The 25,036-nt window shown below is 29.2% G+C and overlaps 1 protein-coding gene across 2 annotated transcripts in view; it reads right to left on the reverse strand.

The window, feature by feature from the left end:
* Positions 1-2,436: 2,436 nt before the first annotated feature.
* The window catches only part of LOC145314296 (sodium- and chloride-dependent betaine transporter-like), a 44,072-nt gene continuing 21,472 nt past the window's right edge, over positions 2,437-25,036 (reverse strand). Inside the window, exons 14-24 of one of the 2 annotated variants that reach the window (XM_080154154.1) lie at positions 23,291-23,384; positions 22,572-22,634; positions 21,132-21,191; positions 19,831-19,910; positions 13,135-13,285; positions 10,625-10,690; positions 10,179-10,265; positions 9,809-9,863; positions 6,270-6,355; positions 5,406-5,519; positions 2,437-3,691 (exon numbers count right to left, since the gene is read on the reverse strand). In XM_080154154.1, the coding sequence (XP_080010280.1) occupies positions 3,659-3,691; positions 5,406-5,519; positions 6,270-6,355; positions 9,809-9,863; positions 10,179-10,265; positions 10,625-10,690; positions 13,135-13,285; positions 19,831-19,910; positions 21,132-21,191; positions 22,572-22,634; positions 23,291-23,384 (889 nt within the window). In that variant the 3' untranslated portion in view covers positions 2,437-3,658. Of the gene's footprint in view, positions 4,180-5,405; positions 5,520-6,269; positions 6,356-9,808; positions 9,864-10,178; positions 10,266-10,624; positions 10,691-13,134; positions 13,286-19,830; positions 19,911-21,131; positions 21,192-22,571; positions 22,635-23,290; positions 23,385-25,036 lie in introns of both variants that reach the window. The other variant, XM_080154153.1, reaches the window with a different exon arrangement.

Genomic DNA, 25,036 nt, shown 5'->3' on the forward strand with positions numbered 1-25,036 from the left:
TTTTAATTCTCAAATTACAATTGAACTTTGAAATGGTTATAAATAAATGAAAATTATGTGAACATTGAAATATAAAAAACATTTATTATTATTTAGATATGATATTACCATCACTAATTTATCTTGAAGAAAGTCCATAAATATTTTCATCATATCACACATCTATATCCCCAATTTAAAACTACAAAAGATGAAAAAATCACATTTTTTGGTTCTCCTTTAGTTTTTCCTTAACTTTTATTCCCCAATGTTGAAAGAATGGCAGTTTTATCATACTTGTATAACAAAATTACCAATCTATAGCTTTTCTTAAAATATTGAACATCTATAAAAGTTTTATATAATATACCTGTGCTAAAATTTTATAAATACTTTTCTTTTATAGGTTTATAAAGATAAAATTTATAAGTCAAAATTTTTTACTGTTTATATATTTCTATTCTAGAAATTTGAAAAATGATTATTTGTCAATACAAGATTATTTATCTAGACTTTTTTAAAAATTGCTCAGTTACAACCTATAATTTTCATAAGTGCATATTTTTTTGTCAAAATAATATCTTATAAAATTTATCCTTTTATAAATTTTTTTCTCATCAACTTGGATTTGAGTCATTTAATTGTAATTCTAAATAAAGATAATTTTTATAAAGTATTTAAATCCGGTATTATAATAATTAATATAGTAAATTTAATAAATAATACAGAACAAAATTACATTAACACATTTACACATTATTATACTTTGTATGATTATATATGTATATACAATTTCACATCACTATTTACATTTCTATTCATTTTAAACATCAAAGGTGTTCATATCCTTTACAGGGACAAAGGGTGGGTTAAATTAGCAAATATAAAAAGCTCAGCAAAAGAAAAAATTCATATTTTTCTCTGTTTTTTAAAAATTTTCCAACAATGGAATTTCAATTTGGCACAACTGAAAGTATTTAGATTTAATTTAGGAAGATTTTTTAAACAGGGCAGTAAAAGATTGGAATGTTTTTAAGTGAAAAATTAAGAAAAACTTTTTTGCTGAAATGACATTATTTTGATTTTTTGCACAGAAAGACTCTAATTGAAAGTCATAAAGGAATGGAAACATAGCATTGGAATGTAATTTTTATCCCTTGCCCATACATAGATGAATGATTATGAAACAATTTACAACAGTATTAGTTTATCATTTGGGGGGTAAATAGTCATCAAAAACTTGAAAGCCATTCATATCTATTTTTTTACTGGGTTTACAACATATAAGTTCAATAGGTTATTTGGTGCATTAATTATCTACATTTTCTAATTAAAAGGCAAGAAAAAAATCTAATATTGGAGGGTCTCATATTCAAATCAATATTGCAGTTTTAAAAATTTCACTTTCTTGGCGAGAAAAAATGAAGGTTTTAAAAAATGTGGCTCTAAAAGTATCTGCAAGTATATTAACAGGCATTCAAGGTACTACAGAGGTGAAGCAAAGCTAATATACAATTACATGTGTTTCTGTTTACTTTACAAAAGCTGTAAAAATTAAGAAAAAAAGATGTAAAACCAACAAAATTAACTGTTGAAAATCTTTTTTTATTATTTTCAAAATCCTTTACTGCAACTTAGAATTCATAAAAAGTGTTAAATGTTTGTTTGCTGGAAATAAATTTAATTTTGTTTGTTTTACTGGCTATTTTTCTTTTACAATATTAAAAACATTGACTTTCTTATATCTATAAAGTTTTTGTGCAACAGTTCTTTCGTTGTTTTTTTAATTAAGTTTTGTTCTCTACTTTTTTTCATCAAAGAAAGTTTTGGGTTTCAATGTTTTTTTAACCATGAAAATTTAAGGTGCATATTATTAATACAAAATCAACGAAGTTGTCAATTCTATTTAACAATGATAAGATAAAATACAATAAATAAACATATCAGCATACAATTCAATTAATTATCATATACATACAAAGATCAATTGTATTGCTTTAAGTTAATTATTAGAAATAATATATATTGTTTTCAGGGATAAGAAAGAATAGGCATCTGGAAAACAAATTTATCCATTAAAAATTAAGCATATTTCATGTAAGAGTAAGAATTTTGTAGAATTAGAACTCTCACTGTGCAATGTATAAAATTATTTTGAATTGGTTTTCATTTCATTTCTTTGTGAGGTCTAGAATATTTTTTTTTTCCAAATGCCTAATCCAATCATTATCCTGATTTATTACAGAATGCAATTAAATGTAATAATATGATTATTTATACACTAATTCTAAAGGTAAATTGGAGACATACATATAAGAACCACAGGGGAATAGGAACCCAGATTACATATTACCAATATTTCCCCTTTTTTCAACATTATTGGTAAGAATAAAAATTCTAAGAAATTGTTTTTAGGAAATTTTAGAGCTCTTTAAAGTCAATTATAAATTTATTCAATTTCTACCTTTTTTGCAACTATTTTTATCATTTGCTATTTAGAATTTTTATTCCTTCTTAATATTGACATAGTTAAAGTATTCAAGGATTAAAATGTAAGTAAAGTGTGACTTTGAGCCTTAGAAATGATTATGATTTTGTAAGTAGTTTGAAAGCTTATATATCAACAAATAATTGTATAAAATGGCACTTAGATAAATATGAATATGAGTTGTTGTACTTTTTAAAATTTTCAAACTAATCCTTTTAGAGGTCAAAAAAGGATTTTTCTATGTGTCGATGATTGATTAGGAATATGATTCCAAAGGCTGGATGGTCGCACAGATATCAAAGTAAATTGTTGGCTTGCAACAAAAAATGCTCTGAGATGTTTTAAGTACCAAAAAAGCCTTGGAATCTCCACCGGTAATTCGTAAATTTCCAAGAAAGCCATTTTTTGATTATCATTAAACAAAACCAATATTTTTTTGAGATTTTCTTCTTTTTTAAATTCTATCCTAAAACCCATTTTAAATATATTAGGGCTAAAAATATTAGGATTTTTAAATTATATTACTACCATTACAATATTACTACCATTACCTTAAAGAAAGGCTTTTTTTATAAATTTCATTAGCATTACAAAATTCTACTAAAACTATGTAGGAATGATTTTATAAATTTATTTTGAGATATCATATTCACTAGTTATAAATACAGCTAATAAAATACTAAAATAACACTTCATAAAGTTTATTAATAATATTTTTTTGCTTTTTAATAAACTTGATGGTGTGTTTTACTGTACGTATGACAATTTTGTGAGATCTCCTTTTATTATTTAGCAATTTTTTACAATGTTCTTTGTAGTCGTCTGTAGACTGGTTGGAACATTCTAGAGGCTGACACTAGAGTTATACTGGAACATTCTAGTGGCTGACACTAGAGTTATTCTGGAACATTCTAGTGGCTGACACTAGAGTTATTCTAGAACATTCTAGAGGCTGACACTAGAGTTATTCTGGAACATTCTAGTGGCTGACACTAGAGTTATACTGGAACATTCTAGTGGCTGTCACTAGAGTTATTCTGGAACATTCTAGGTGCTGACACTAGAGTTGTACTGGAACATTCTAGTGGCTGACACTAGAGCTATTCTGGAACATTCTAGTGGCTGACACTAGAGTTATACTGGAACATTCTAGTGGCTGACACTAGAGTTATACTGGAACATTCTAGAATCTTATTCAGGAACAGGAGAGAGGAAGGATTGGTTCTGAAATATTTGTGTGATAGTGCTGTTAGTTTTTTTACTACATTAATTAATTATTATGACGGATTTTTAAAGGTTCTGTAAAATAGGTTTAATTTTCTATGCCACTCTACTTTAAATTGTTGAAAAGTAACAACAACGTACATATAGAAAGAAGTTTTATACCTAAACTGCAAAAAATATGACAACTGCTTTTTAAAAAGAATAGTGTTACTTTTAAACCTTTAAACCTATTCTGCAGAACCCTTAAAGCTATAGTGCAATCTAAGCTAAAGCTATGATATTGATTGTATGGAAGCTAATTTATTTGTCATTTACCTTTTTTCTTACTTCAAACACTTATTCCTATTTCTTTTTTCTACATTGATTAGGCAATTGGTGTAAATTCATAGGGTTTTTTATTCTTTATTTGTAACACAAGTTTATTTAAAGAAGCGCAGCTTCTCTACAATTATTTAGACATGATTTCCAGGGGTCAGGAAGGTATTGTTCTGAAATTATATATGCCAAAATGTACATATTTTCATTAGGATTTTCTACATTAAAAATTTTATAAAGCAAATTAACAGCAAATAACAAATTTGTAGAAATTTTAGATATTTTGATGTTATTAAAGTCATCCTAACATTAATTTTTTTTTACTTTTAATTAATGTTGCACAAATAAAATGACATGCTAGAAAAATGTGCCATAAGGGATGTTTAAAAATTAATGGGAGATACAAAAGAAAATGATTAATACGAAGTTTTTCTAGAAGTGCCTAGTTGATCACAAAAATTCCCATATTTTTTATAAAATGAAAATAAGGTCATGTTAGGTACCCCCACACTGAATTCTAAATCTATTTCAAAAGGAAGTGGGGGTGGGGGGAGGTTCAGTACTCGATATGCACGTCATGGGAAAGCACCTATAGATACTTAAAAAGTTGAAAAAATAAGGAAAGAGATTTAGAAGAAAAGTATAGGGCAGTTTTAATTATGACGCATTGCATTAAAACAATCTTAGTTTATAATATCTATATTCTATCAATATACAGTGTGTTTTTTTTAATGAGAACTTTTTTGAAAGCAATTTTACCCCACTTATAGTTATCAGAATTTAATGATTAACGGCTTATTTTCTTCGTTTTTTATAACCATTTTTAGAACATCAAAAATATATTTCAGTTTTTATTTAAAAAGTACAGTTAAATCAAAAATTCAAAACTTAGGTGTCAACAAATAAAAAAGGTTTAAGTGCATTTTTCTTAAGCTCAAATCTTCTACCCTTTGCAAGCAACAAATTGGATTTTCAGTAGTCGACTTTGGGGAGCCAGTACTCCCTCCCTGGTTGAGATATGGCCTTCAAACTTTAATATGTTCTAGTACATGTCCCCAAAAGTATCTGTATTTTTTAACTCTGTATCTCAACTTTAAAGCGTTTTGCAGCCATTCTTGCAAAGGGTATAAGATTTGAGCATGAGAAAAATGCGCTAAAACCATTTTTAAATGTTGACACCAAGGTTTTGAATTTTTTATTTTATTCTACTTTTTTAATAAAAACTGAAATATTTTTTTGATGTTCTATAAATGGTTATAAAAAACGAAGAAAATAAGCCATTAATCATTAAATTCTGATAACTATAAGAGTGGTAAAATTGCTTTTTAAAAAGTTCTCATAAAAAAAAACACTGTATATATATATAAATGTTTATTTTGATGAAAAATTTAAAGTATACCTTTATCAGTTTTGTTGTAGAAGCATCTGCAGCCATGAGATTGACTCCACTAGCCTTGCTGGGCATCTTGTGTCTCTGTGTCTTGATATCTGGCGTGATTCCTCGGTTCCATTTCTAAATAAGGATACAATAGGTACTCAGTTTTTGTTAAATATACGTAATGTTACATATACAAATACATAAAGGATAATCTAAGAAAGATTTTGGAATGTTAATATTTTATATTGGAAGTTCGTGTAATATAAAGGTTTAGTATATATCTAATCTTGACAAAGATACATAGTTTAGGACGAGCCTTACATTAATATGACAGGTTTATGTATATATGCCTTTCAAAAAGTTTACTTAAGCTTGACATTTATAAATTTAAGTTTGTCGCTTTACTCCCTTCCTCTAAAGTAAAGCTAAGAAAACCCTTGGTTTTAGGCTACCTTAAAAATCCCCTTAATATCTTTATGTCCTAAAATGCAAATTTAAAAGAATGTCTATAAGTCAAACTGCTAACTTAGGATGTTGTCATCCTTGTTTCCATTTAATTATATGTTAAAATACTAATAACTTTTACAAAACATATTTTATGTTTAGGTTTGACCGCTGCACTGCAAGAAGACATTCTTAAATAGTTATTTATCGCATCGTATTATAAACAGCTTTCCGCGGATATAAAAATGTACAATTATAAGATTATAACCAGTTTGTTAGTCTTTAGATGCCGAAGGCAAGGAATTAACAAAACTGCTTTTAATATTGTGATGTGCATATTCGTAGAAAACTGGATGTAATTATATTTTCAGAGTGGCTGAGAACCGGTTCTTATCCACCGTATATTAATCGGTTTCGAAGCCTTACTGGAAAAGATGTTACCTCTGCAAGAGTACCCTCTCCGGTCCACAGATAATAAATAGCATAGCCAGGAATCCAGAGCATGGAGCTGGCAGACATCAACAATCCTAGGATACACATTAAATCGATAGGACATTTTATATTAAAAAAAGAATGGAAAGACGATTAACCATTAACCTAGGATAGAAAATGTAGATAGATAGGGTATGCAGAAAAACCTAATAATCTTCAGATAATGAAAGATTTTAACATTAATAAAACTCTTTTGTCTATAATTTATTTCCAGTCACAAATTATTCCTCAGATGAAAAGTCTCCTTGAGTAAAGGTTAATTAATTTTTCTTTTAAATCGTTTTGAAAATTGATAAATAAAATGTATGTAAAGATTGTAATATTTAGAATTTTAAAAATTCATACTCTAAATATGCAAAGATATATTTAAATATTAAATATCCAAATATTTATCATATTTTATTCAAAATATAATTTCATTTCTGGAAACTTTCAGACAACATCAAAATATCTTGAAAATATTTTTAAAATGCAATTTCAAACAAAAGAAAATTTAAATTAATTTAATCTTTGTTTCATTATGTCATACTAGCGGCTACGCCCCTAGAGGCTTCTAGGGGCACTTGAGGAGGGAAGAGTCGAATTTGATAACCTAATTTATAAGTTTAGATTTAAAAATAATAAGTAAAAAAAATTTTTGGGGGGGGGTTGCCCCCCTATTTTTATCTTTTCTTAAAAAATATTTAAAAAATTATTTTTTTTTGGGGGGGGCAGTGATTTTTTCTAGGAGCGATTTATCTTGGGAGGGTGGTGGTACCCTCCCCCAAAATAGTTATAAACCTTCCCAGGACCTATAAGAAGCTACCCTGATAATGAGAACCCAATCGGTTTAGTGGTTAGCGAGATCCTTCGGTACAAACACACAGACAAACAGACATTCTGTTACTTTAGTATCAGGATATGGTGTTAATTTAATGTATTTTAATTCAGAGAATTTTTTTGTACTGTTAATATGTACTGTATAAGTAATAGTGGCTGAGCTCCTACCATCTAGGGGCCCAGTATTAGAAGATTGAAAAAATCCTAAAACCATCCCAAGAATAGAAGCCTAAATAGAATAGCCTATAATCACTCTGGGACCTTTGAGAAGCTTCCCTAGAATAGCTCGATCGGTTCACTAGTCATCAATATTTTAAGCTTAGATAAAAAACCTTACTACTTTATAGTTAAAGTAAAAACTACTAGGAAATGTATTTCTTACTTTTTTCAAATTTCTAAACGATTATTATTAATTTTGTTATTTTAAAAAAAAGTTTCATACTATTTTCAATACTGATTCTGTTAAAAGTTTATGATTAAATAAAAAGTTTCTTTTTTAATGCATTCATGTATGAATGACGCAGTAAAACAATATAACATGCATTCATCATTAAAATATATTTACTTTTCAAAAATTTTAGACAAATTCAATTCGTTGATAAATGTTATGGCTTAACGGATGTAGAATATACGGAAATTATGGCAGGGCAAAAATTTTCGTTAATTTAAAGTGCAATTTCCCCTGTCATTTATTGGTCAATTCGTTAAACCAGTAATAGGGTAAAATGGGGGGTAGTTATTTTAGCCCGCTACAAGGTTCATTTTATTAGGTATCATGATTATTTGATGTAAGATCCAAGTAATAATAAATCCATTTATGGCTTTTTGAAAAGGTCCGACAGACAACCAGCTATCTTTGCTTTCAATGTGCATGGTTAAGAGTTGTACCGGTTTCAATCCCAAGGCAATAGGAGCAGTAGGTACCACTTTTAACTGCCTTTCAAGGACCTCTAAGCTTTTTTTGAGGGGGGTTTCAAAGGATTCAGGGTGGAATCTAATGTGGTTTCAAAGTCTCCACCTTTCCCATGGACGTCTATTCTACCTTCCATTTGTTTTTCAATTTTAGAAAATAAATTTACGTATCCCTCTATTTAATATAACCAAACCATGCATACACGGTTGTATAAAATATTAATCCTCCTTTTGAATCAATGACGTCATGAGAGGCTTGATCTTAAAATAAAGGGATCTTAGCTATGGAAAAAAAAATTTCAACAACATTAGTTTTCATAAAAGCTTATGCATTTCGGAAATAAAAAAATATTACAGAATAATCTATAATGAATACTAATTAGATATTCTTTATCTCTTTTCCACTTTATCTAAATTGCACCTAGAGGCCAAAAGGGGCAATTTCGGAGGGGGTTGGATTATTGAATACGACCCTCCCACTTATTTTTAGTTTAGTGTCATAAAAAGAAAAAAATCATTTAGATTTTTAAATAGATAAAAAGCTTTCCTAGGACCCATGAGAAGCTAACCAAGGATAACCATATTGGTTCAGCGGTTAACGAGATCCTTCGGTACACACACATACACACAGATCCTGTTAATTTATTTTAGGAATGTTTTTTAATCGAGAAATATTCATAAGCTTTATCTTTTACATTTCTGTGAAATTATATAAATGTAAATAAATATATGATACAATTACAGTATAAAGTCTAACTAATGAAGATATATAATCCGACATTTCTTGTATGTCTGTCTACCATTTTGTAATCAAATATTTATATCAAAGGCGCGCAATGATAAGATTTTCAAATTAAGATTTCTACAATTCAAAAAATTGTAGAATTTATATAAATTTTTTCAATTCAGTGTTATAGAAATGTTTACTCTTAGTTTAGAGAAGAAATAAAGGGTTAAGAACATAAACTTGAAATGAAGTGGAGTTTAAACAGGGGAGACATTGGATAATAAATTATACAGGTCCGAAATCTTTACGAACAGAATCTCTAATTTGTTAGATTTAATGCGATGTTGACTGAATCTTGATTGGAAACGCACAAACCTTTAGTATCCAAACTTTTCCGTCAAGAGATATACTCTACAGAAGTGGTAATTTTGTTGAATAGAATTTGGGGTAAAAAATATTTATCAATTAAGTGATTTAAAGGAGGAAATAAAAAAAATCAAGTCAAATTCGATTACAATCCCTGCATATATGGACTATCAAAAATAATAGAATGCATTAAAAACAACGAAAGCTAGGCAAAGATGCCAAAAAGCGATGCTTACTTTTTACTTACTATTCACATTTCTTTCATTTATCTTTGTTCTTTATGTCAATTTGTATATAAAAACATGAAACATGACATAAAGTTAACACATATTATTTATAACCCAGGTTGGGAAAAGACATTTAATAGATCTTCAACCCTTTCTTTCTAAGCATATAAAATTAAGGATGGGGGCATATATCTATGGTCAATGGTCCTATCACTGTACAAATAAATGTATAAGTATAAATGCATCACCCAGACAACTACTTGGTTCTATTGGTCGGGACCTTTTTCGTCTGCTAGAAAATTGCTTTCTACTATTTTGTAGCGACTTGACTGTGTTAATTTTTCCGACATATTGGCTGATATTTATCACCCTGTGAACATACAGTTATTTAAATTCTCCCCCTTTTTTATACTTTAATGCTAAACAAATATGATTACCTATAACATGAGCCCAGGTTGGGTAGGGTACATTTCCGTATTTCACTGGCTCAAACTAAAACAAAATTTAAAATGAAATAAAGTAACAGACGGAAATTTTTATATTTCTCCCGTAACCTTATATTTAGTACTTGTCCGTGCGTTCTTCCGTCCGTACAATCATTTTAGGTGGACTATATAAAAACTCTTCACTTTATTCAATTTTTACTACATTTCAGTCAAGTTCTTATAACTCTTCTAAGTAAAATTAAAAAGTCCACATATGTGATTTGTATATTGTGTTAGAAGAACAAAGTAAAATTTTTCGTAGCGTAGCTTTTTATTAGAGTATGTCTTTACGTCCGTCATTCAGTCTTCTAATATACTTTACCTTGATGATATAGAAGAAGAAAATGACGAGCATGACCAAGGGAGCGATGACACCCCAGGTAATCAGCCAGTAGTTGTTGGGTCGGAATCCTGTTTATTGCAAATATTTACTATATTGTTAAAATTACTATGTTCTTTAGCATTCAGAATAAGAAAATTTTAGAAAAATGTTTGTTCATTTAAGTTAGGTCGCAACTAAAGAAAAGGCGAGTAAAATATGGGGACTTTGTTCGGATATTTCAAATATTTTGTGGTCCTAGTTGATTCAATTAAGTACGCTCGTAGTTTTTAGGCCGTTAGTCAACTAGCAGCCATTAAAGTTAAACACAAAATATTTGCTTTCCTTGGATACTCTCGCTTGATAATAATTGGTTAAGATTTTTAAAAAGAATTGAAATTTATTCCAAATTCCTAAATTGCCAAACATATAAACAATACAGTATATATTCCTGTCATCTGTTCAATACAGCCAGCAAACCTCTTCACTCCAAAGATCCATCCAATAGCAATTGTCTGAAATTAAACATCTCATTTAAAAAATCTACTAAATCAAGTATCAAATGCTTTACAAAAGTCAAACAAATGATATAAAAAAAATTTCATAATTATTATCATGAGACATTTTTTTAAAAATCATTTCCTCGTAACTAATCTCAATGATCTATATAACAAAGTAAAACGATGTCTGCTAGTCTGTCTAACTGTCTTTGAATGAAGCTTGTGATCTCACTGATTGTTCTAAGTATACCTACTGTTAATGCATATTAAAATTTATAAACTTTAAAAAAAAAAAAATAGGATAAGCGCAAATCTAGTTAAAGAATAAAAGTAAACACTGTGATTGTTGAAATGCATTATAAATGCAATTCAATTATACAATGACCTACAAGTGCAGTTGTATATAATTGTCCATTATCATAATAATACAAAATTTACTCTGCTTATATTGCAATACATCATATTATACAAGGTGACCAAGAAAGATTTGTCCTTTCAATCCATTTCGATTTTGCAAAATAAAAAACATGAACAATGAAAAAACGTTTTAAAATTTTCTTTATTGTTTACTTTTATAAAATTTATTGCTACTTTATGTTAACAACCTTTTTTCCCTTTTATAAATTTGAACATAAAATAAGAAAGTTTTTTCCTTCAGAAACTTTTTTTTATGGAACATCTTGATAACATTATATATATACAATATTTATGATTTAGAATGTGTTGGACAATTTCCATACAAACTCACAGATAAAGGAATATAAAAGTTGCCCCATATTTAAAGATTTGATATCTTAAAAAGAACGAAATAATAAGCAAATTAGCAGCTTAAAGTGATAAACCTAAAATTATCTTTATGTAACTTGTCGAGTGATTTGAATAACTTTCACACAAACATAAAAAAAACAGAGATTGAACTATACAGAAATATAGAATAAAGTGTTATAATTCAAGAACTTATTTAATATTACAAAACCAGCGGCTGCATTCTAGCATCTAAGGCATCTACATTGTAAGAGATCTAAGTAAGAACAAGGAAATACCCAAAAACTCTAAAAAAAACCTAAAGCCATCACGGGACCCACGTGAAGCTTTCCTAAATAGATAACTCAATCAGTCTAGAAGTTATAGAAATCTTAAACAGCCTTACAACTTTATATAATAGGATGTATTTTTACCCATTTCTATCAAAAAATATGTTCTGTAAGAATTATTGAAACTTTACCTAACCTTTAACTCATGTTAGTAAGTGCAAAGAAAGTAATTATAAATTCTGCAGGAGTCGCATAATTGGATCATGACTAGAATAAAATTACAACAATTTCTAACAAAATATTATTTTTCCCTTTTTTTCAACAAAAAGAGTTAAGTTACAAGTACAAGTTACAAGTGATATTTGCATGTTTGATTTAAGTAAAATTCACGAAACCTACCAAATCTTTGATTTGGAGACTTGATTGAAGCAAAGCTTCTTTTTAGTTCAGGATAGTTTAGATTTATAGTGAACAAAAAGCAGCTTATAATGTCTTTAAAAAGTGGACAAATGTTCCAATGTTTGGCTTAATTATAGACGAAGACCAAACTGCATTACTTTTGCACCACTTTTTACGTCATGTTCTCCATCTCTTTTCTAGGGTTTTTCTTTCCCACTTCTCCTCTCATCTTCCATATTTTATGACGTCACAGGAATCAAAAGTGACACAAAAGTAATGCAGTTTGGTCTTCGTCGAATTATACCAATTGATGACATCGGCCAAACGTTGGAACATTTGTCCACATTTGGAGACACTAAAATCTGCTTTTATAGATGGTATAAAAGTTCGTTTACGTATGACGTCATACAGTACAAATGATCAATGATAGGCCAATACACATACTAAATTACCAATGGCAGGCCAATATACATTTTAATTTACCAATTGTATGCCAGTATGACGTCATTTTTATAGGCACTATATAAAGCTTCTATTTGGTCATTTTATGACCATCTTGATAAGTCGTGAACAAATGGATTCAGAGCAGAGATTAAAGGAAAAAGTCAATAAAGGATAAATATATCCATAAGTAAAGCAGTAACACGATGCTTGTAATATTATTGAGATAATTCAGAACAGTACAATATAAACTTAGAAAGCTCAGAAATTTTGACCATAATGGACAATATTAATGTAATTAAAAGATAATTATTACATATTTACTGAACATTTTATTTTAGAATGATGCACAATAATCTTAAAAGAAGGACATTAAGCTACATTAATAAATCTTTTTTAATATGAGATTGACTCATAAAAAAAGAGTTTCTTTAGCTTTTAACTTTATATTAAAGCTTAATTCTAAATATCATATCTGATGCATAAACTCAAGGAAAGAATGGCAGAGAAGAGAATTTATTAAAACAATTATTTTTGTATTTGAAGGAAACTTATCTAAACAAAAAATTTGCTTAAATTTCTAACCTGAAAGAAGCAGCAGAAAATGATGGCAATGCCACTGGCTCCGTAGAAGTCTGCCAGCTGGAAGATGAATGCTCCGCCCCTAGTCACCATGAAGGTTCCCATCAAGAACAGGAAGAAGCACAGGCCAGCGGTAAATTGACGGCGGATTGGTCTGGAAATAAAGACAATTTTAAAGTTTATTGCTATTAAGGGTTCAGGGCAAACCTAGGAGTGTTGAAATATTAAGGTATTTTTAAACAGGTTAGGTAAGGTTATGATATGAATATATAAAAAAGCTCCCTGCAGGAGTTAGGGGAATTTTAAAAACCTATATGGTGGTTTAAAATAGGTCTGTCCATTCCGACATTTGTCACTCCTGCGTTTGTCCTAAAATATCCAGATAAAAATAACCTTGAAATATGATAAGTTGCTGATAAGTTGGAGGGAATAAGAGATAAGACAATAGACGATAAATTGATATACATCCACAATAATAATACACAAAAATAACCCCTCTCTAGTTTAAAATTATTGGCTGGAAACTTAGGTTAAAAGTTTGGAATGAACCAATCGAAATTCAATAAAAGTACTTAAAGTTTTTGTGCCAACAAGTTAAAGTGGTTATGAAACTTTAGGTACTCGTGTTATTTACAGTCAAATGTCCCTTCCTTGTCTCCGTATTTTCAAAGTTATTTTAAAAAGACAAAAAATGTACTATGAAAGCTTCTCTTTTACAATGAAAACATGTATAATTGAGTACATACAAAAACACAATTTGAATATAAAATAAGTTGAAAAAGAAGGAGGGTGTAGAATGGGGTGGTTCCGTCTGATTCTTTAAAAAATTTATTCCCAGGGAGTTAGGAGACATTTTTCTTTTTCGTTGGCTCAATAACTTTAAGGACTTTTCTCGTATTCATTCGAATCCGGTGGAGAGGAACCGGTTCTCATCCATACGAAAAAAACTATGTCTAGCATCGTATTATATCCAGTTTTCTACGAATATAGAAATGTACAATCATAAGATTAAAACTAGTTTTTTTAGCCGGTGCCTTCGGCACCACGGGGCTAAAAAAACTATATAAATTGCAATGTACAGAAACTTATGGGCTATTGTTTTATCCCTTTAGATACCTGCTTTATCCCCCCACCTGCTATACCCCCCCACAAAAAAAATATAAATGCACATGCCCTAACATCATTAATGATAAATGTTGAAAAAATGAAATTCATGTCTGTGCAATATTCTTAAATCTTTGTTTTTGTGTTCTTACCAGGAATTAAAAGGAAATTTTATTAATTAGTTTATAGTCAATGATTTCTATGTTTTCTAGAGTTAAAGGTAGAATATTAGCCCCTTTTATTTCGTTTTTGTTACGCCCCCAGCATTTAAAACAAAAAACTTTTAGGCAAGTTGTACATTTTTTTTTATAATATTTCAACTCTTTTTATCCAGCTCTACATCATACTAAATATTGCCTAAATTCTTTTTAAAGCCTTAATTCATTCTAACCCCCTCAAAAAAGGCTGGGACTTAATGCACAGATTATTGAACGTTTTTTTTTAATTTCTAAACACCAAGTCCCTAACATCCTAGTGGCCTAGTTTGTTTAAAAGTCTGGAGGTCAGCCTTTGTGTACTTTCAATTTGGAGGCTTGTCTTGAGATAGTACATTTTGTACTTTTCCACACACAAGAGTCTTGTGATAAATCTAAGTTAGCTACGCCCCCAGTCGCTAAAACCTTTTCTTGTTATTTTAACATTATATATTTTATTGGTTGCTCTTTATACAATTTAAAAATTTTTATTTATTGATACTTTATTTTAAAAGATCAAAAGCAAAATTTTTTACAAGAAAATAATCAAATAAAAAATCTTAAATTTAAAACCTTCAGTGCATTTTCGTCACATTAAACTGAAAACAGCCTAAAACCTTGTATTTTTTTGGAAGGACAAACATTGAAAATATGGTCTAGACACTGAAAGTTCGTTTCATATTCATACATCTTTTGTTTTTGATAGAGGGCTTTGCATTTTGTATATTTTGAGGATTTATAATTAAAGATTTGTGATATGACAATTTAAAATTACAGTAGTTGCGTGCAAAGGGTTTTGCCAGGGGTAGTATATCTTGAGGAAGTGAAAAGGGGAGAGGCATTTGTTGATAAGTTTGCTCAATGTACATAAAGTAGTAAGTTTTTTGTCTACAGCTGATGATCTCGTAAATTTCTGGTCCTATTGGGTTGTGCTTTTCATGGAAGCTTTAGATATGTCTTGTGGGGGTTTTAGGCCATTTTCAGACATCCCTTAGAGGCTCTGGGCGGAGCAACTAGTGAATTAGATAAAAGAATATAAAATTTTTAAAAATTTGTTAATTGACATACAAATCATTTATGTATACTAAAAATTTATGTTCTAAGTGTCTATTTGATGTTCTCTAAACTTTTACTGTAAGTATACATGCAAAGTTAGTCAACAACAAAGTTAGTCCATAATACATCATATATATATTAACCATATTCCAATGTGCAGGAATAAATGTCCTAAAAAACAATTCAAAGATTTTTTCTCTTATACATTTTTACGAGTTTTACAAATATTTTTTAAAGGTTTGTAAAAAGAGCATGATATTTAAAAAAACAAACAAAATATCTATTAAATTTCTAGAAGTATTTTTTTGTGGTTATTTGCCCTTTGTTTGCAATTGAAAAATAATAAACTTTTAATTGTATGTTTTTCTTTTTAATTGTTGTCCGATGTTATGGTATTTCTAAATAATGGAAAACTTGGATTATATAAGATACATATCTATGTCAATGCATATGCATTCAGACTAACTGTAAAAAAAAGAAACTTTTCCACAAAGTTAAATTACATTATATTTTTTTTTTAAATTTATGCTTCAAGTTTAGTGCAAGCTTTTGACACATCATGGTCTTTTATATTCAACTTTAATCATTTGTTTTACCAATAATGATTACTAACACAGCTACTTTTTTATTATAAATAAATCTTTACAAAAGTTTTATTCTTTTTTTATGGTGAAATTTTAATCCGTGACTATAGCGTAGCATGAATCGTACAACCTCATCGTTTTGGAGGTTATTGGTTCGAATCTCGACTCAAAAAGTGTCATAACCTAATAGCTATTCCTATAGTTACTATGTCAGAAGCACGACATTAATTGTAAGAGTAGGGAGTTCAGTTCAGACTTCCAGACAAAGGTCGTGCAATCTAAGGGTTGGTTGTCTGCCATAGTGGGTATAATAATGTCTTGGGACCTATTATAAAGGTCTTGCCTTACGTTGTAATAAACCATTCAAATCAATCAGGTAAAGAGAAATTTAGCCATTACTGGATAAAAAGTTAATGAATTTAAAATTTAATTATACTTAAATCTATACTGAAATGTAGACATTTTAGACAATTTGAACTTAGTAAAGCATTTGATAGTTTTTTGAATTGACTTCTAATAGTGAAATCCACAATTTTAGACTTTACAGTGCAAAATTGAACGAAAAAAGATACTAATTTGATGATATTTATGAGTCTTGACATTTGATTTGATAAAAATAATATTGGCTGACATATTATCGGCTTTATTCTTACTATTAATTTTGATTATGTTGTATAATATAAAAGTAAAATATATTAAAACCATTAAAGACTTAAAAAGAAAATAAATAAACCTAAAACCATCACTGAACTTATGTGAAGCTTGCCTAAAAAATGAGAACTTAATCGGTTCAGTAAATATTGAGATCTTAAGCATCAGACAAAAAAAGAATAGGATATCAATACAAAGGGAATAATTAAACATTCTGTTAATGCTTCTATTATCTTATTTTGGCAATGATTGAATACCCACTTTACACTCTATTTGTACTTTATTATTAACCAAGACAAATACTATAGAGTACATATTACATATTGTTTTACAGACCAATACTTAAACAGAGTTCGATATGTGTAAATACTAAATACTATCTTTAACATTTATATTTTTTCTTTTATAACCATTTTTTTATTAGTTTAATTTAATTAATGTGTACCTAAAATATAATCAAAATTAGGAATTAAGGTATAAAAACCTAATAATAATTAGGCTACAAAAATTTAAAAAGACTATTTAAGGATTGAACTGATACTAGAATGTTTATACAAGTATTCAGATTCTTGTCAAGAGGAATTACTGCTTGGATTTACAAATCTCTACTGTTAGAATTCTTTATTCTTTCAGCTTTTCTAAGTCTTATAATTTTATCTTCTGAGCTGGATCTTTAAATCATTTTAGTGGTAAGCCAGATCGGGGTGAGCCAACTTTCCACCAATGAGAGCACAGCATTTTAGGAAATGCCGCGCTGTGATTGGCTGAAATTCGGCTCACCCCGATCTGGCTCACTACTAAAATGATTTAAAGATCCAGCTCTGAATTCATAAGAAGCAAAGTATCTTAACTGGCCAATAAAAGAAATGACAGTAACTCTAGAGTAGCTTCACTACAAAGTCTAAAAAATTATATATCGTATCTTATTATAGACAATTTTCTAAAAATAATGAAAATCATATTGTTAATAATATTTTTTGTCCTTTTGGGACTAATAAAACTGGAACTAATCTCATAATATTTAATTTTACTACCCATAATACGATGCGATAAATGACTATGCAAATATCAAGATACTTCAGAAATAATTTGTCTCAGAATAGAATTTAGAAAATTTGTAAAAAACTTTTGGAAGATTTTTTTTTCTTAAATAAGTGTTTTCTATATTACATTTATTTAATATAAAACCTAAGATGAAAACTTAATATTAATTTAGCTTATCTCAAACTTTCTAGGAAAATATTTATTTTTAGTAAAACTACTATAAAAGTCTACCATATTGGTCTGTAAAATTACAATAAAAGTCTAACATATTGGTCTTTCCATCTCAAAAAATAAAAAATGAAGAAACATTTTTTTTTAAATATTAAGAAAAGCACCGTAATATAGACAGTTTTCCACGGATATAAAAACACCTAGACAGTAAAAATTAAATAGAATGACATTACGAAAAAGCTTTTAACTAATGAAACAGACATTACGCGACATCTTCAAGAATGTATGGGGAAAAGGTATATTTGTTTCCAACAGAAATTTACTTTATTTTGCATGCAATCCCTTTTTATTGTCATCTGAAAAAAAAACATTTGTGTTCATGTGTATGCTAATATTCCTTATGCATTTTTGTAACCTGTTTTTTCATACAGCAAAAAGCTTTTCTGTACTTATGTTCTTTGTATTTCCAGAATCTATAATGATTTAAAATTAGACAACTAATTATTTTAATTCTATTACAAACAAAGAATCTTTGATTTAATGGCGCAATTGGTAGGGTGTTGGCCTGGTAATCTAAAGGTTCCCGGTTCAAGCCCCGCAATGTGCAGAATTAACTCTAATGAATTGAGCCATACTGATGAGCCCCAAAAGGGCGAAACAATGTGTCTATGGATATTTTATAAAGTAGTAAGTTTTTTTTATTTAAAGCTTAAGAGTTCATTAATTACTAAACTAATTAAGTTTTCTTTTAGAGGAAAGCTTCTCATAAGTAACGGGATGGTTTTAGGCTATTTTAATTTTAGATTTAATTCTAAGGATAGATTTAGGCTGTCCCCTATCTACCCCTTTGAATACAGAGCCCCTCTTACTATATAGTATAAAGATAATTGATCTAACATAATTTTTTGTTTTGATTTTCGCTGCCAAAAATATTATCCTTCTTGTTTTCCTTGTTTATATGACATGACATTTTAATATTCAAAACAAAACATTTTAAATCTTTCCCTGTGTGCTTTGTGCATTTTTTTACGTTATATGCATGCATTTTAATCTTCTTGTACTTTAAAAGAAGGCATTGAAAATCATTAAATACTTTTCAGATTATATTATATTAAGCAAAAAATTTTTGTTGGTATCATTGAATATTTTTTTTTTCTTTATAAAAGGGATATTTGAATTAAGTATATATATATCATTTACCCTTATTTTATCTAGAATGAGATACATGGATTAAAATAAAGAAAACCATTGGAATAAAACTATTATGAATTTACGATAAGAACAGTTTTAAGAGCTATGTTAAAAGGGTTAGTCTATGGTTTAATAGTTATTTCTCGTATCGTAATATAAACGGCTTTCCGCGGATATAGAATGCACAATTATAAGATTAAAACTAGTTTTTTTAGCCCCGGGGTGCCGGAGGCACCGGCTAAAAAAACTAGTTTTAATCTTATGATTGTACATTTCTATATTCGTAGAAAGCTGGATATAATACGATGCTAGACATAGTTTTTTCGTATGGATGAGAACCGGTTCCTATCCACCGGATTCGAATGAATACGAGAAATTCAATTCTACAATTGTAGATTTTTAAAAATAAAATTATATTAAAGATAAAATTAATCTTTATGATAAGTTAACTTACGATTAAAAAAATATTTTCCAGTATTGCTTCGAAACCGATTAATATTCGCTAGTTAAGAACTGGTTCTCAGCCATACTGAAAAAGTCAATATTTACGAATATAAAAATGAAAAATCTTAGAATTAATACAAGTTTTGTAAGCCCGGGACTTCAACTCATAAAAGCCAACAAATCTAGTTTAAATTTTTTAAATTTTAATATCCACAGAAAGCTGTCTAAAATACGATACGATAAAAAGAACTATTATTTACCTGAGTTTTTCAGGCCACATGTCAACAATACCAGTAACCAAGGATTCAACCAGGCAAAATTCACTGTCAATTCCAATAATCTGTAAAAAAAAAACATATCTTAATGAATGGATGAGGATAATGTGCAAGAACCTTCAAAAATATTGGGCTATTAGCATAGACGTCCAAGGGTGGGGGTACAGAGTTATTTACCCTTCTCAAACTTTGAAACCCCTTATTTTAACCTCCTCAAATTAAAGAAATATATTAAATTAACCCTCGGAAACCATTCGAACCCCTCTTTTTACCCCCTTCATAATTAAAAGCTTGGACGTCTCCGGCTAGGAGTTAGGGTTCCAAATAATCACATTTTCCTTTCTATCTATGGAAGACTAATGAAAACCTAACTCTTAGTCAGGGCAAGTAAATTTGATAGGATTTGATTTTGGCCTACTAATATTTTATAAGTAAAGAAAGACCTTGTAATAGTTGGCTTATCTATCAATAATGTTTCCTTAAAACTAAAAACATTTCGCTAATTTTAATGACCTAGCCTTTAAGTAAACGTTTAAAGCGTGACACCCAATTCGATATATTTACAAATAATTTGAAATGTTTGAAATATTCTTTAATTATAAAGATTCTATAAATCAAATTGTTTTGTCTTATTTTTATTTAAAAGAATTTAGTTGTTTACCGATAGATATTTTGGACAAAGAATGCATTATTTCTTAGAAAAAATGTAGAGCAACGAAAGAACAGTAATATTAGAAAATGAAAAATTCTGTATACATTGTTGTAGGGAAATTATGAAATATTTGTTACTCTTTTCAATGAAAATTTAATCGATTTTTTAATCTAAATATCTTATCCATCAAAGTATTTAAAAAGAATAATTAGAATTAGAAAACAAAGCAATTTTGGTTGTGCCCTGGATTAGACAAAAAGTAAACTTCTAAAACGAGCACAATCTAGTTGAATCGGTCCTTGAAGACTGATATCTCGTGATTGATTAACATCCTACTTCATCCTACTCCCTAATACCAGGGGTATTAGTGAACTAATATAACCTAACCTAGCCTGTTCTGAAGTAATGAACGAACAATTTTTAAATTTAAAAAAAGTAAGGTGGGATAGTTCAGTACTCGACAACGCATTTTTAAGGATATCGCCCAATAAACCTATCTTAGTTTAATTCTTGTAAAATTCTGCTTTTGGACCTAAAATCGTCCTATTTCAACATTGGATTGACATAACATACTGGAATCAACGACATAGACAATTATAGAGTAGCTGCGCTTATAAACCTAGGACGAACTTACCAAAAGCATGAAGAAGAATGTAATGGCCCAAATGGATCCTCCAGGTAACTTCAAAACAACCTAAAATATTTTAAAGGTAAATTTTATTGTTTTGGGGGAATGTCTCTTTATTTTACCTATAACAATTTAATTGTAACGCCTATATGTCATTTAACAAAAGTAGACATTTCATTACTCACCATTAACCGACTTTTTAGAAAACATTTTGTATAGTACAGGGTGTCTTACACGACACTTAACATTCAGACGTTTCAAAAATCTATATATAAAGCTTGTAGTAGAGTATCTTTTCTCTTTATTGATTTATTTTTTATCGAACATCCAAAATCAAAATCATATTTAATACAATTTAAGGTAAATGACGTCTAAAATGAATCGACAAAATAATAATTTGAAAAATGTGGTTTTTATGGTCATTCAGTTGCAGAAGTGTAACAGCATAATAGCAGACAGTTTATACTTGTAAACGAACTGTTAGACTTTGATTTTAACCAACGATGGAAATGTCCTAAAGTTTAAAAACACACATGACACAAAACTTTGCAAATCCCCGGATTATTTTTATTAAATTTCTGTTCAATTTTCTAAATTCATCGTTTCTAGTTGGAAAATTTAAAATTTGATTTTTTGGAAATATTGTATAGTTTACAATTTATAAAATTCTATTTTTAGATTTTTAAAATTTGTACTAAGATATAGGAAATTTTTGAAAAACAAAAAAAAATTATTTGTCTTTAAAAATCCCTTAGAAAATTTTGAATATCAGACAAAACATTAACGATTTGGGGAAAATGTGAAAAAAATTAAGGCAGCTTAAAAGCTGCTTGAAAGCAGTATGACCGCCATGGATGTTTTATAGTTAATTATGCTCTATAATGATGGGAATGTTGACAAAAAGTTTTAGCCTTCTATCTAAAATAGAAGCCGAGAAAAAATCAGGTTTGCCCCCATTCGGTGATTTACAAACGAACATTTCGAATTTTAGAGTAGCTTCGCTAATAATATTAATGATGCTAAACAGAAGCGGGAAAGCGGAAAGAAGTCTCTCAAAAAGCAGCCATCTGACGTCATAAAAATGATGGATTATCCATCTCTTTTTTTGTGGTTTTTCTTTCCCACTTCTCCTCTCATCTCTCTTATTTTTATTGTCACATGGATGATTTTTTAGACAATTTGTCCCGCTACATTTCAAACTATCCTCATAACGATGTCAGATGTTGGTATAATAGCAGCAACAAAGTTTTTCAAGAAGAGCGTCATTCATTACGGTCACTTAATTCGGAACACTCGGCGAGGGTGAGGTAATAATAAAGAGCTCTCATCAGATAGAGGGTCAAGTCATAAATGCTTGAGTTGGCCCTAGTGGCTATACAAAAGTGTCTCAGCCTACTCCATGACGACTTAATAACTATGGCTAATGAATAAAAACAAGGATGTTACCTCTGGGTAGGTGACGAAGACAAGACCAGGACCAGAGTTAACGACTGTCTGAACATCAACTCCCTAAATAAATGAGTGATTAATGAAACTTTGATATTAAATGTTGTAAAACAATACTTAAACCAATATTCATAACCCTATGTGACCTGCCTCAAGCCTCTAAGGGCGTTTATGGTAGTATAAAATAGCTAAACCATTCCAATACAATTATATAGAGCATATTCGAAACTGCCTTTTCCCAAATATTTGTTGAAACTTCATGTTGGTAGATTTACCCCTTGACTTTTAAGGTCGGATTTGCTTATCATAAACACCCTTTTAACTCTATATTTTAGGATTTAAAATATAAGTTCAAATAATACATGTAATTGTAATCAACAAAATAAATAAAAAAAAAACATTTCTGAGGTGGATTCTTAAAAAAAAATTTGCCCCACTAATCGCTTAGTGGGGCAAAATTGTTTTCGTGAAAAATCCACCAAAAGCACATTAAAAATCTACAAAAATTAAACAAAATTATAGAAGGGTTATTAACATAAGATTTTATCTAATTTTTGTAGATTTTTTATGTGATTTTAGAGGATTTTTCACGAAAACAATTTTGCCCCACTAAGCGATTAGTGGGGCAAATAAGTTAATATAAAAAAAACTGTTATGCCTTATTGAGAATGTAAAAGAAATTATGCAAGTTTGAATGGAAAAGTACGATTCTATTATACCTGATTGTAAGCCATGTGTCCCAGAATGGAGAAAGTGACAGTACCAGCTAGAAGACATGTTCCAGTGTTAACAAAACAGGTTATAACTGTATCCCTATAAAAGTTTTAAATGATAGAAAGTAGTTATCTATAATACAAAGTAGAACGATGTCTGTCTGTCCGTCTGTCCGTCTGTCCGTCTGTCTGTCCGTCTGAAGCTTAAGATCTCAGTAACCACTGAACCGATTGGGCTCTACTCTTCAGGGAATATACCTACTGGTCCTGTGATGGTTTTAAGCTATTTTCTTGGGGGGTGGGACACCCCCAACCCCCCCAAAAAATGAAAAATACCCCCCCCCCCCCCAAAAAAAAAAAATTTTTTTTTTACTTTTTCTTTTAAAATCTAAAATACGAAAAATTAGGTTGATCAAACCTCTTGGGGCAAAGCCCCTAGAGGCTAGGGGCGAAGCCGCTAGTTGTAAAAAAAGATAATAGTAAAATATTCAAATAAAATAACTACAAGTTTAAAACCAAATTTGTTAGCCTCAAGGGGACAAAGTCACGGGCTAACAATACTGATAATAATTGTATGGTTTTTATTTTATTATACTTGAAAAATTGTCTGTAACACGAGGCTATACTATACTATACTATATGATTTTTCAGTATGGCTGGGAACCAGTTCCATTCCAGCTGATAACAATCGGTTTCGAAGCAATTCTGGAAAGACAATTAACTAAAACTCTTCAATATCAAAAATCAAATTCTAAATTTTGTAATTTACTTTCACAGCTTAACTTAGCACTTTCATAAATTCATTTCATTTCTTTGTTGATCTAAAACTATCATATATTTCAAATTGTATCTTTTAATTCAAATCTCTTTATCTAGGAACAAAATTCTTATTTTTGGAATTAATTTAAAGTTTTATCTTTTACATGTCGGTATCTTAGAATGGAAAAATATTTTGAAGCTTGAAAATTTTTGATGATTTAGCATTTTTTCTTTTCTTATGTGTTCACTGTTTGAGTTAGCTGTAAGAATATTGTTGGTATCATAAAAACCAGGATGATTTATTCATAACAGGGAAAATTGCAGCTATAGGTGTGCGTATAGTCAAATTACAAGACTTTATTGTTGCAGAAATTAGCTACTAACAATCCAACCAATCCTTGTTTTAAAGTGACACGATGTCTATCTGTGTGTCTGTCTGTTCCGAAGTATCTTGCTAAACGCTGGACCGATATGGTACTCCTTTGCAATAATCCCCCCCCCCAAAAAAAAAAATTTTCATTAAATGTTTTTGAAACTAAGACTTTTTTCTACCCCCACTTATGTACACCTAGGGGCAACTAGGGGTGTTGCTTGAGTTTAAAGATACAATAATAACATTTATCTCAAAAAACAGAAAAAAAGAAATTTTAGAAAATTGTCAATATAATGAAAATTGTGACCCACGAAAAACTTTTAGATTTTGTAACGATCAAAATAAAAAAAACGGATGTAAAAAAATAACACCTTAATTAATTTCATGAATCATTGAATAAAAATTATAAAATCAAATTAGTTTGAAAAGAAATTATTAATTAAAAGGATGTTTATTATCTTGATTATTAATTTCAAGGTTAGATTCATTTTATAATTTCAAAGAAGTGTGAGATTAAGAAAATAAATCATTTTATTAAAAATCCTATAACTTTTTCAAGCATTGCTTCGTAACAGATTAATATCCACTGGATTAGCACTAGTTCTTAGCCACTAAAAAAC

This window comes from Acartia tonsa, chromosome 3 (genome assembly GCF_053477335.1).
Source record: "Acartia tonsa isolate MP-2025a chromosome 3, ASM5347733v1, whole genome shotgun sequence".
In the NCBI taxonomy this organism is placed as follows: domain Eukaryota; kingdom Metazoa; phylum Arthropoda; class Copepoda; order Calanoida; family Acartiidae; genus Acartia; species Acartia tonsa.